This window comes from Hyperolius riggenbachi, chromosome 3 (assembly GCF_040937935.1).
Source record: "Hyperolius riggenbachi isolate aHypRig1 chromosome 3, aHypRig1.pri, whole genome shotgun sequence".
Taxonomy (NCBI): domain Eukaryota; kingdom Metazoa; phylum Chordata; class Amphibia; order Anura; family Hyperoliidae; genus Hyperolius; species Hyperolius riggenbachi.
In genome coordinates, this window is record NC_090648.1 from 53,257,809 (window position 1) to 53,270,641 (window position 12,833).

The window sequence follows — 12,833 nt, forward strand, 5'->3', positions numbered from 1 at the left end:
CAACTGGTATTGCACAAAAGGGGAAAAAAAACATGGCAGCCTCGCTACGGTTGTCCTTTAAATTAAGTAAACTGCTAATCTTTCAGTTTATAATAATGCTCCTGGAAGATAACAAACCTCTGCAGTCCTCCTCCTCTGTGGTGTTATTTTGTCTGCTTTAGTCAAAGTAACATTCCTTCCATTCTCATGGAAGGAGCTTAACAAATAGACAAACAGATAACAAAAAACAGACAAAAAGGATATAACTCATAAGGTTTTTTTCATCTTATAGAATCAAACAGCTTTATTTGTTTAAGAACATACAATTTACTGAGGAAAACCTTTTTTTCCATCTTTCTTCTTCTGGTCATTGATTGATTATAGCATGATCTAAGATGGTCTTTCCACTATTCATACACCATCTTTTGTGACCGCTAGACATAGACAATGCAGAAATCATTATAAGCCAGTGATAGGTAATGGAGGTGTGCTTTATTGATTACAGCCCTCTAGCACCAGGGTATCTGCTAAGTCTTCAAGCTCATCACATACGTCGAGATTTTTCTCCTGACACTCCCTGTCGGATGGCCACCACTCGATCCAGGTGTCTTTGGTGATCATAAAGGCGTACCTGCGGAGAGAGAGTTCACTGTGTGTCAGGGCAGAAGCATCTCTGAGCATCCTGGTACAGATGTGTAGCTTTTGTGGACTGGTATTGCTGTCTGACATTGCTTGAGGAAGCAATCTAGTGCCACCCAGTGACAGTTCCTGTACAATCAGCTTTGCCCGAGAGACATGTAATGTCCCCGTATGAATACAAGGATAAGTACATAAAAAATAATTTGAAGAGACCACATTTTTTTTTCAAGATTAGTGTAAATATTTATTGTATCAAAACGTGCAAAAAAATTGATTCAGAGAAGTTCAACTTTAGAAACATCATCTCAAGAGAAGGTGCAATAAATTACATAGCAAGATCAATTGTTCAGAAAGACTAAGTCTAATGCTGGGAATACACGGCTAGATTTTGAGCCATTAAGATGGCTCGATAGATAATTTCTGTTCATATCCGATCACCGTTCGATCGTTTTGCCACTCAATTTCCCATTGAAGTGAATTGAAAAAGATAAGAAAAACGAGCAGAAGATAAGAGAATTTGAGTGGGCAAAACGATCAGGCGCAGAATTAAGCGCCAGAATCGACCCATGTATTTTCAGCATTAGAAAGACTAAATGTGGCCATACATCAGGTGACTTGGCGGCTGATCGAACATCCAATTCGATTATTATAATCGAGTTGGATGAAAATCGGTGCCACCAAGTGCATGCCGGACCAACAAAGTGACCATTTTGCATTGTCGATAGCGCATGCTGCAAGATGTCAGGCCGAAACTGGTTGGTCGGGTGCGCGGCGGGAACGGCATGCAATTTCCTGACGACTGATGAAACCATTCTCCCCCCCCCCCCTCTCCGGTGCCCATGTAAAGTATACATTACCTGTCCGCAGCCTCCACTTGTCCACAGCTGCTCCGGTCGCATTATCCTCTTCCACATACATGCACGCCCCACGTAGTTTCCTGGTAACACCGCACGTGTGACGTCATTAAGAATCCACGTGCGCCGCTACTAGGAATCCACGTGGGGAGAGTGTGTATGCGGAAGAAAAAACCCGGAAGCCTGTGTGGGACAAGCGGAGGCCGCAGAGAGGTAATGTATACATTTGCTGGCACGGGGGACATTACATTGAGGGGCACAGCGGCGAGGGCCAATTCCGGATCGATTTCAGCATGAAATTAGTTGGGAATCGGCCTGTGGTGTATGGGCAGCTGACAGATATCTCGCTTATCAAATTCGAGGGAGAGGGATTTGTCTCTTGGTCGAATCTGCCCACACATCGCTAGATGCATGGCTACCTTAAGTCTTTTCTTAAACAACCTTGCTAAGCCTATGTTATTTATTGCACCTTTTCATGGGATGTTGTTTCTAAAGATGAACTTCTCTGAAGATCTGTCAATCAATTTTTTTGCACGTTTTGATACATTCAAATATTTAAGCTCATCTTGAAAAAAAAGTTTGGACTGTGCAAATGATTTTTTTATATACTTATCCTTGTATTTATACTGGTGAATTACTGGTGTAATAGCGCACCACTAAGGATATGTTTTCTGGTCTCCTAGTTTACATAAATACAGTGACATGTAATAATGTCCAACTGAAAAGGAAAAGGGAGGAGAGCAGTGTCGGACTGGGAGGTGGAAAAACTGAGGAAGGAAATCCACCTGCTGGCCAAGCAACAGAACCCCGAGTTATGACTCCCAATATAAACCTGTAGTCTTCACTGTGAGCAGCAACACCTGATTACTGCTTCTTGGCCAGCAAGTGCATTTCCTCAGCTTTTCCATCTCCCAGTCCAACACTGGAGGAAAGGCAATCGACACCTACTGATGAAGCCAAAAATATCTGACCTACTAATTTAGTAAAATGCAAAAGATGCTTATACAGACATCGAGCTAACAGCCAAATCCATCATAAGCGTTCATGTTGACCATCACAAGTTTGATGTCTACTTAAAGTAAACCTGAGACAAGTGGAACAAAAGGATTTTACTGAGGCTTTTCCCAGCGAATCAGGTGGTTCCGAGCGCCTGAGGTGGGCACGGCTATAGCACTAATACAATAGCAATCGCCGGACCCGAAATTACTCCCCTCTCCGAGTTGCTACATCTCGAAGGAGGAATAGTATTTTACCCTTCTGAGAATTTGAGCAGAAGTAAGGTGAGCCGCAGTGATGATCGTAATCAGGTCATTACAATTACGCAAAATTTTGCATACATTTTTGCAGTTACACCTATACGCAATTAAGGATTGTTAATTTGATTAAAAATAAAATACAACAGTATGCTGCGCCACCTCAATTGCAAACTCTCAATATCCACAATTAACTGTTAAAATACTGTCCTCTTGGAGTGCGCTATGGTCAATCCACTTGAACTGTAAAAATCACACCAAAAGTCCACTGCGCTCTTCCACATTGCCTGTAAAGATAGCCTCACATAGCGTAATACTGTTTCAGCTATTAGAAGACACATGTATCAACTACCTCCGTGTAAGTGACAGCAAGTGCAATGCCGTGTTCCCACCACCTCATCAACAAGAGGCTCACCAGATCCTGACCACCTATCCACAGGTGGCAATTAAGCTCAATCCGTGTGTCTCACTCTGCTCATCAGCGATGCACACTCCACTCCAGCGTAGTAAAATTAGGCCTTTTTAATAAAACACATTAAAAAACTTCATTGCGCAGCATATCTATACATTGCGAAATTTCATCTGTGCCTCTCGCGCTCTCCAACAACTTACAAGCCTAAGGAATATGATTTGCTAGTTGCTACAGCGGTAGTTTCCCCCAGGCTCAGCATTCACCGATCCGTATAGCTTTCCGTGGCATCCCGCGCTCACGGCTGTGTGAGTTCGCCTAGGTCCTTTCGCGTTCCTCTCTACCACGTGACGTGCGTCAGGCGTACTGGCTCCGCCCTACGCGTTTCATCATCAAGACTCATCAGGGGCTTGCGTTGCCAGTATGCCGGCCAACCTTATGAGCAACTCCCTCCGTGACGTCCTAACCCCGCCCACGGAATCCCCACTGCCGCATATCATTTACAATAGCAGACATCTTCCTCCTAACTATTGATCAGTTTATTGCACATACTACTTATTAAAATTGGCTTAGTGTCTTCACAACATACCTCCGCATCATACACAATTAAAAGTTATACAAATACTTCAACAAATGCATCTCCATTTGTACCCTAACGTGATTTCTGCTGCCACCTAGTGTACAACATCTTAAACTCAACTATCTAGATAATTACATTACTCATTCAATCATTTGTTATGAAAGAATTTAAGTCAAATTCAATATTTAATCCCATCCATGCAAATGTGCCTAATCTTTGAATTCATTTCCCCTCCGCCTGAGACAAATCCCTCACCTTACTTGACCCCGCCACTTTGGTACCCATTTTTCAATCCCCATAAATTTCAGTAAACCAGGGTCACAGTCATGATACTCCTTAAAATGACTGGACACACTATGTGAATCAAACCCTATAGTAATATTGTAAATGTGCTCCCCTATTCTCTTGTGCAGTGCTCTTGTGGTGCGGCCCTCATACTCCAGGCCACATGGGCACCAGAGAATGTAGACCGCACCCACCGTTGAACAGGTTATGCACTGCTGCAATTTATGTGTATATCCCGATCTTCTAGCCATAAAATGATCCCCTCTAACTCCTTTCGCCTCCCGGCGGCGGCAACCCCTGCATTTCCTGCAAGGGAAAAAGCCTTTTTGGCCCAACAAATCCGTTGTCACTGTACCTGGGGGGTCAATAAAACTGGTTGTTAATACATGTGTCTTCTAATAGCTGAAACAGTATTACGCTATGTGAGGCTATCTTTACAGGCAACGTGGAAGGGCGCAGTGGACTTTTGGTGTGATGTTAATTTAATTGACTTTGTAAAAGCCTTTGTAATTACGCATGAATTTACATGTAATTTATGCATAATTTTGTGCCGAATTTGGGGTGAATAGCAGAGCCCCCATACATGCTATTGCCACCAAAATTGCTACATATGTTAAGGAGAATAGTGAGTACAAGTCTAGAAAAAGAATCTTTCAAAAATATTTTGTAGATTTTATGAAAAACAATTTTAAAAATACAAAGGAAAAATGGTTTTAAACTAGTTTCAAAAAACACTTTTTCTTTGCATTTTTTTAAATCGATTTTCTCAAAAACTAGAAGGTATTTTTTTTAAATTATTTTAGAGGCTTTGCTATACACTGCTAAAGCCGGGAATAAAGTAACTTGTAGTTTTTAAAAAAATTGGCCAAATGTTTTTAAACGTATACTATACGTCCAAAAGGCCAAAGTAGTTAATTACTACTAATCACAATGAAATTATCTATATCTTATTTTTTCACCACCAATTAGGCTTTTTGGGGTTGATCTTTGTTTTCAGTAATTAATTTATTTTCTATGCATTTTAAAGGGAAAAACAAGGAAAAAAATGAAATACACTATTTCTCCAATTTAATTCCCTATAGTTTTAATATAAACACTGTTACTGTACATAGAACCCACACATTTTATCTGCCTATTTGTCCTGGTTATTACAAGATTTAAATTATGTCCCTAGTACAAAGTATGGTGACAATATATTATTTGTAAATAAAGGTATATTTTGTCTATGTTGTGTTTTTTGTGTTACTTTTCTCACGTGCACGCGCGGGAGCGTGCGCAAGTGCACATGCATAGCGGTAGTAGCGCTGCTCAACTTATAAAAATGTTCTGGAGCCGTTAAGAGGCTCATAGCAGGACGTTTTAATATGTCTGCTTGTCTTTAACCTGCCTGGCGTTCTGATTCCCACGGCCCTGCGGCCGCGGTAACATTTTTTGCACATTTTTATTTTTCATGTAGCTAGCCTAGTGCTAGATACATGATTCCCCCTTCCCTGCGGCATCCCTCCCACCCCTCCGATCACCGCCGGCGCAATGGCCCATCCGGAAATCCCGTTCTTAACGGGATTTCCTGGAGGGCTTCCCCAGCCGCCATGGCGACGCACGTCGTGACGTCACAGGGAGACCCGATCCACCCCTCAGCGCTGCCTGGCACTGATTGGCCAGGCAGCGCACGGGGTCTCGGCTGGGGGGGGCGCTGTATCGCGCAGGTAGCGGCGGATCAGCAGCGGGCGGCGGCGATCGGGTAAGGCACGCAGCAAGCAAAGCTGAGCGGTGACCTCCGGCATCTCTGGAGGTTAAGTGGTTAATTGTCATTTTTTATGGACACTTGAGTAATTGAGCTGTATGCTCAATTGAGCATCACATGAGGTGATAAGTCATTCAAATGCAGCCCATGTGGGGAGCGCTGGCTTTATTCTCTGCTGTCCATAAAAAAATGACAATTAACCACTTAACCTCCCTAGCGTTCTAGGCTCGTCCAGAGGCGCCGGAGATCGCCGCTCAGGCCCTGCTGGGCCGATTTGAATAATTAAAAAAAAAACCACGCAGCAAGCACTTTGCTTGCTGCGTGCCTTACCCGATCGCCACCGTCCGCCGCTGATCCGCCGCTACCCGCCGCGATACAGCGCCCCCCCCCCAGCCGAGACCCCGTGCGCTGTTTGGATGCGGGGCGTGAAATTTTAGTCCAGGAGGGGCGGTGTACGCCACAGCGATTAACCATTTCAACTGCAGTATTAGGTCAGGGATGCACAGCCTTCTACCTGTTTTTGTACCTGTATTTGTAATTGTCTTTTTTTGTTTTAATTATGCAAAAGTCTTATTTGTGTAACTAAGGGAGAGTGTGGAAGGTAAGTAGTTAATTTTAATGTAATGTATGTGTATTTTATTTAAAAAAAAAATGTACACAGATGTAATTTTACTACTTGGCCACAAGATGTCCTCGCGTGTAATTCCCTATTAGCATACTATAGGTATGTGAACAGGAAGTAATGCGTGGACGTATTATTTCCTTAATAACCCAGGCAACTCAATTATGCCAGCAATCACTGATACGGGGACTTAGAACAATGAATGGGAACTGCTCTCCCATTCATTGATCAGTGATGAGTACCCGCGCTGGAGCAAGCGACTGCCGTTCCTGGCAGCAGACATAAATCTATGCATCTGGGCAGGAACTGAAGTCCTGCAGGGAGTAGATATTCTGCCGCGAACGGCATAAGTGGTGAAAGAAAAATTCCACAATGCATTAAAGTTCCGTATCATTTTTTAACCACGTAACTGCTGACTGACAGAGATTAATAAACTGAAGTTTCCATGCAGGTGGAATGTGGCACATGGATATAGCTGATATTACTTACTTAGGACTCGGTTCAGGTTCTATTTTCCACAAATCTTTTGAAACTCCCCAGATGATGTAATTCTGGCCCTTAATCAGATTTAGAGCTTGTTGACATTTGACATGGCTGATGAATATACGCGACTCTTTCACATTGAGAAAATCAGTGCCTGCAAAAAATAGAAAAAGGTCCATCATCATCAAACCGTACGGCTAAGCATCTGAGAATCTGTGTAGAGTGTGATGCATAGAGATCCACGGAACGTCATCAAAAGAGAAACACAGAAAGCAGCAAATAGGATAAATATCGTAAATAGGTTGTTGGATGCAGACAGTGGTGCAACAAAGAAGCTTGGGGCCCCAGTGTGAGTTTTATATGGAGCCCCCAACCAGGGCCAGAGTTCTGGGAAGGCCACAGAGGCTTGGGGGCCTTGGGCGGCTGCAGCCGAAGGGGGCGGCTAGACCTGAAAGAGGGGAGGCAAGACATGGAAGAGGTACTGCTACTGCCTAAAAAAAAGTTGTACATAAAAGAGAGGGGTTGCTGTACATGGAAAAGGGGGATGCACATGGAAGGGGAGGGGCACTGCTGCTCATGGAAGGGTAGCCCCAGCATACTTGCCATAGGGGCGAAAAAAGTATAAATCCAGCCTTGCCCCCAACCACTGTATTGATATGGAGCCACAAACCCTTCCAAGGACAGCTGCATTGTCTGAGAGGTGTAATCAGAGTAAAGGAGATTCGACCATCAGATAGTTTTCTGTCAGATGCCTGTCAAGTCGAATCTGACAGGAATCTATCTGCTGTGTGCCACACACTAGGAAAAGATTTCCAATAGATTTCAGAATGAAATCTATTGAAAATCAATTTAAATGCATTGTTGGACCATTAGATCCAATGCAACCCTATGGGCCATCGATCTGCTGCCATCCTGTCAGATAGATCAAATCCATCGAAATCGATCGAAATTGGCCACAAATCGATTGAATGGGGAATTTGAAAGAATCGATTTCTGATCGATCTATATAATCGATCGATCGATCAGTGGCTAAAAACAACCAGTGTATGGGCCCCTTTAGGAAATGGCTTGTAAAGGATTACTACTATGCAATGCACATATAGAGGTGTTCATGAAGAGCATAGCACCAATGAAAAGCTAATAAGATGAATGAAGGATGGCCCCTTGTAGACCCCTCTGGTCCGATTTGCGAGGAGTCCCTAGATGTATGGCTACCTTTACACACCTCCCTGGGATCCAATGCTGCAGTTCTCCCCATCGGCCTCCGGGTGGCACTGTAATCCTATAGTGCATAGTTCCCCAACCTTGTCCTCAAGGCCCACCAACAGTACATGTTTTGCAGGAAACCACAAACATGCACAGGTGAGGTAATTAGCATTGGTGGGCTGAAATTTCGCATCAAAATTCCCAATTACGCATTGTAATTATAATGCAAAATTTCAGAGAAAATCATAATTAATTTTGTATGCAATAGTAAGATTTCATAATTTAGCGTAACTTATACGTAATTTTTGCATAACTTCGTGAAATTTTGTGCCAACTTTGGCGGTTAATAGCAAAGCCCCGATACATGTTATTGCAACCCCAAATACACATGTTAAGGAGAATAGTGGGTACAAGTGGATAAAATAATTTTTCAAAATGACCTTGTAGTTTTTGAGAAAATCGATTTTAAAAATGCAAAGAAAAATGTTTTTTAAACTGTTATTTTTCAGTTTTAAAAACAATTTTTTTCTTTGAATTTTTTAAATCGATTTTCTCAAAAACTACAAGGTCTTTTTGGAAAATTATTTTTTTGACCTGTACCCACTATTCTCCTTAACATGTGTCAATAGCGTGTATGGGGGCTTTGCTATTCACTGCTAAAGTTGGCGTGAAATTACACGAAAATTACGCAAAATTACGAATGACTGTGCAAAATCAATTTAATTTACAAATCATAATTACGTATAGGCGAAATTGCGAAAATTGACGTGAAATTTTGCGTAATCGTAATTAGCTGATTACGATCATCACTAGTAATTAGTGTCTCAGCAGAGCTGATCAAATTTCTCTGTGGATTTCCACAAAACATTCACTGTTGGTGGGCCTTGAGGACAGGGTTGGGTAACACTGTGTAAGATCACCTTCTGTTGTCATGACGATAAACGGCGATCTCATACGAGGAATGCAGAGACTCTGAGGACAGGAAGGAGAATGGCTGCCGGCGTCTGGATCCCCCGGGAGGTGAGTTATAATGCAACTGCCCTCTGCACAAGGCTCCAGGCGGCTACTACGAGTCACGCTTGGTGTTACCGCTCCTGGCTTGCTTTTTCTACCCCCAGCCTGACTCGTGACAACCACCAAGGAGGTTAATCAAAATGAGTTGCCTTTGTTCTGTCCAGCTCTCCTCTTTATAATGGCAAAGTCTCTTCCAGCAGTATTTATTCTAGAGAAAAGTACAACTGAAGACAATGATTATTACCTTGTTTTATGACCTTTGTAATGGTCATCACGTATTCGATATAGTTTTCTTTCTCATTGATGGAACTGACTGTGATCTTGTACACTGTGGGTGAGAAGAGTCAAAACAGTGAACAAAAGTCAACAGACCAACTGCCTCAACAGCCAAAATCAGTCCTGATGAACGCCTCGGCTAAATATTTTGGCGTCTTACCATAATCGACTCCAGCTTCGCAGGCTTTTTCGTATCTCACAGAGGCATCCACTTTACCCAATTGCTGCTGCATGTAACAGTTTTCTGGAAAAATTATAAAACAATAAAAAAAAAAAATAAGTAAAACTGCAATTCACTGTATAAAAAATACGGATATCTAAATGTTAATGTCTGCCTCTTAAATCACAAAAGGCAAATGAAGTTGGAAAAAGGAAAAAAAAAAAAAAAACAGTCGCCTTTGGTGTTTGCCCAGTCTGACTTCTTTAAACCAAAAGGCAGGAGAAACAAGAATCCACCACCTGATCTTTCTCATAAGAGCAGTGAGGACTTAGAATCTGACACTGATGAAGCCAACAACAGAAACTTTTCTTTAAAAGGGACACTGAGAAGTGAGCAGTGGAATAAATTGAAAATCTAGACTTACCTGGGGCTTCCTCCAGCCCACAAGGTCTTGCTCACTTCCGTGGTCCCGCTTGGGGCTCCGGTAATTCCGGCATGCTCGCCCCCAGTGTGTCATCACGCCGGATGCCGTAAGGGTCCTGCACATGCGGGGCTCTCTAAAGATTGAACTGCGTATACGCAGGATGCATGACAACGCGCCTGGTGCACTCCAGGGGCCTTCAGCCGAAGTTGCTAGTAAACCGGAGCCACCAGCGGGACCACAGAAGGGAGAAAGAAGATGACGGCGGAACTCGCAGTCGCAGGCTACGGAAGGGGGGGGCTGGAGAAAGCCCCAGGTAAGTCCAGATTTTCAATTTAGGCCACTGTTCAGGGTCCCTTTAAAAGACATATTTGATCTACTTTCTGACTTGAAAGAATCACTTAGACAGGAGATCCGTTCATCCACCCACACTCCTTCTGCCAAATAGGTGAAAGAACACACTCCGTATCCATAATAGGTGAGAGAACAAATCCGTATGGATGAGACTACGGAAGTAGTGAACGCTATGCAAAACAAGATTGCCATGTATGATGAACTATTGCTAGCTCATGACTCTAAAACTGAAGTCTGAGATAAAAGAGATAGACATGATAATCTGCATCTTAACCATTTAAGCCTTTTGGACTTAGAAGCTATGTCCAAAAGGCCGCGCACGCTCCCGTGGCCGATCGCACGTGTGCACACGTGCACCCGGGCTGTTCATCTTTTCTATTGGGAATGGGAACCCACGTGACATCCATGACAGTATCATCATCATCATAATCATCCTCCACAGCTTCGCTTGTATCAGACACCTCCAAAACTGCACCAACAACAGGTACTTCATCATCCTCACACCTTACGTCCACACTGACGCCTAACTCAGACATATGAGGTGGTGCTTAGCACTGTCATCTTGTAACAATAATGGCTGTGAATCAGTTAATTCCCCACCAAATAACTCCTGTGAACTGTCAAATGGAGCAGATGTGGTGCTAGTAGTAGCAGTGGTGCCTGCCAGCTGAGAGTTAAGTGGGGTGCCAGAATCAGAGCAGGAGGAGGAAGATATGTCACGGTTCAGTACGGAAGCTGAGGAAGATGAGGTGTTCTGTGTTAAATAGTCAACTACATCCTGACAATCTTGGGAGTTGATGGCACGTGCCTTCTGAACACTGTACTTTGGTCCAGGGCCGCACAAAATCACGTCAGCATGACCTCAAACAGACCTGCCAGGTGGCCTGCTTCTGGCTCTGCCTCTGCCTGTTTTGTCCATATTGGGTCAGGATGAAGTGAAAGGTATGTACTGATTGGACTAATACAATGTGCAGTCACAGAGATGCAGTGAAAGGTACTGACTGCTGGTATAATACAATGTGCAGTCACACAGTTGCAGTGAAAGGTATGCACTGACTGCTGCTATAATACAATGTGCAGTCACACAGGTGCAGTGAATGTGCAGTCACACAGGTGCAGTGAAAAGGTATGCAGTGACTGCTGGTGGTATAATACAATGTGCAATCACACAGGTGCAATGAAAAGGTATGCAGTGACTGCTGCTATAATACAATGTGCAGTCACACAGGTGCAGTGAAAAGGTATGCAGTGACTGCTGGTATAATACAATGTGCAGTCACACAGGTGCAGTGAAAATGTATGCAGTGACTGCTAGTATAATACAATGTGCAGTCACACAGGTGCAGTAAAAAGGTGTGCTGAATGTGCTGGGCCTGGCACAGTATAGCAATTATCAAAGGCCAGCTGTGACAGACAGGGCTGTATATTCAGTGTCAGTGGGCCACACAGAAAAAAACACATCACAAGAACATTAGCTCTCAAAAGAGCTGTTTTGGTGGTGTTTTTCAGCAACAAATATCAGCAAGGAGCAAGCTAACAAGATGACCTAACTAAGCTTTCCCTATCTCTGCAGCAACTTCTCTCCCTTCGCTCACTAAAACAGCAGCACACAGTGAGAACATGGCCGACGCTGCTTCCTTTTATAAGGGGGGTGGGGGGCTCCAGGAGGGAGTGCAGCCTGATTGGCTGCCATGTGTCTGCTGACTGTGATGTAGAGGGTCAAAGTTTAGCCCAATTATGTGGTATAGGGCGCAAGTTGAACTCGCTAAAAGTTTGCGTTTCGCCTCGAACGCGAACCCATGAAATTTGCACAACCAACTTTGCCGCCGAACCGTTCGGGCCATCAATTACTCTATTTCTCCAGCAAAAGGCTATTCAATATAAATTGGGATTTCTCTTTATGCTGCAGTTAAAATTGGGTTACCAAAATGTTCAAATTACTTCTCTCCAAGAGGGTCTCGAACTGTTACAGAAGCACAACCTACTAGACCCACAAGATGATTTAGCAATGGACTCTACCACTTCAAATAAAAGACTTTGCAGAGAGTGGCAAAGCTCACCACAAGCCAAATCCAAAAAGGCTAAAGATAATCTCTCATCTCCTTCGAGGATCCCCAAAGCTCAGCGTTCCTTACTCATGACTACACCTACTTGAAAAAATACTGTATTTAAGGCTGTATAAGACACACTTTTTCTCCCCAACAAATGGGGAGAAAAAGTTCCTGCATCTTATAATGCAAAGGCAGGGACTCCCTTATGTGTCCCTGTGTGTGTCTGCTCCCCCTGCGTACCATCTCCCCCCCCCCTCCTTATGTCTCCTGGCCCCCTGTGTGTGCTGTGGCAGCTGGCTTACCTCATTTATTGTGCCCGCGGGCAGTGGCGGCACCAGGGGGATGCTGAGGCACCCACAAAAATTGTCCAAGCACCCCTAAAGCACTCCCCAGCGTGAATTGACTTTCACGTCAGTTCACCGGCAGCAGCAGCCCGCAGCTCCGGCAGCGGCAGAGCAGGGCTACGGTAAAATGGCATCCGAAGCCCTGCTCTGGAGACTTTG

The 12,833-nt window shown here is 43.8% G+C and overlaps 1 protein-coding gene across 1 annotated transcript in view; it reads right to left on the minus strand.

The window, feature by feature from the left end:
- Positions 1-254: 254 nt before the first annotated feature.
- The window catches only part of LOC137562609 (A.superbus venom factor 1-like), a 554,872-nt gene continuing 542,293 nt past the window's right edge, over positions 255-12,833 (minus strand). The window contains exons 38-41 of the mRNA XM_068274112.1: positions 9,505-9,588; positions 9,313-9,396; positions 6,855-7,002; positions 255-610 (exon numbers count right to left, since the gene is read on the minus strand). Coding sequence (XP_068130213.1) covers positions 472-610; positions 6,855-7,002; positions 9,313-9,396; positions 9,505-9,588 — 455 coding nt within the window. The 3' untranslated portion in view covers positions 255-471. The remainder of the gene's footprint in view (positions 611-6,854; positions 7,003-9,312; positions 9,397-9,504; positions 9,589-12,833) is intronic.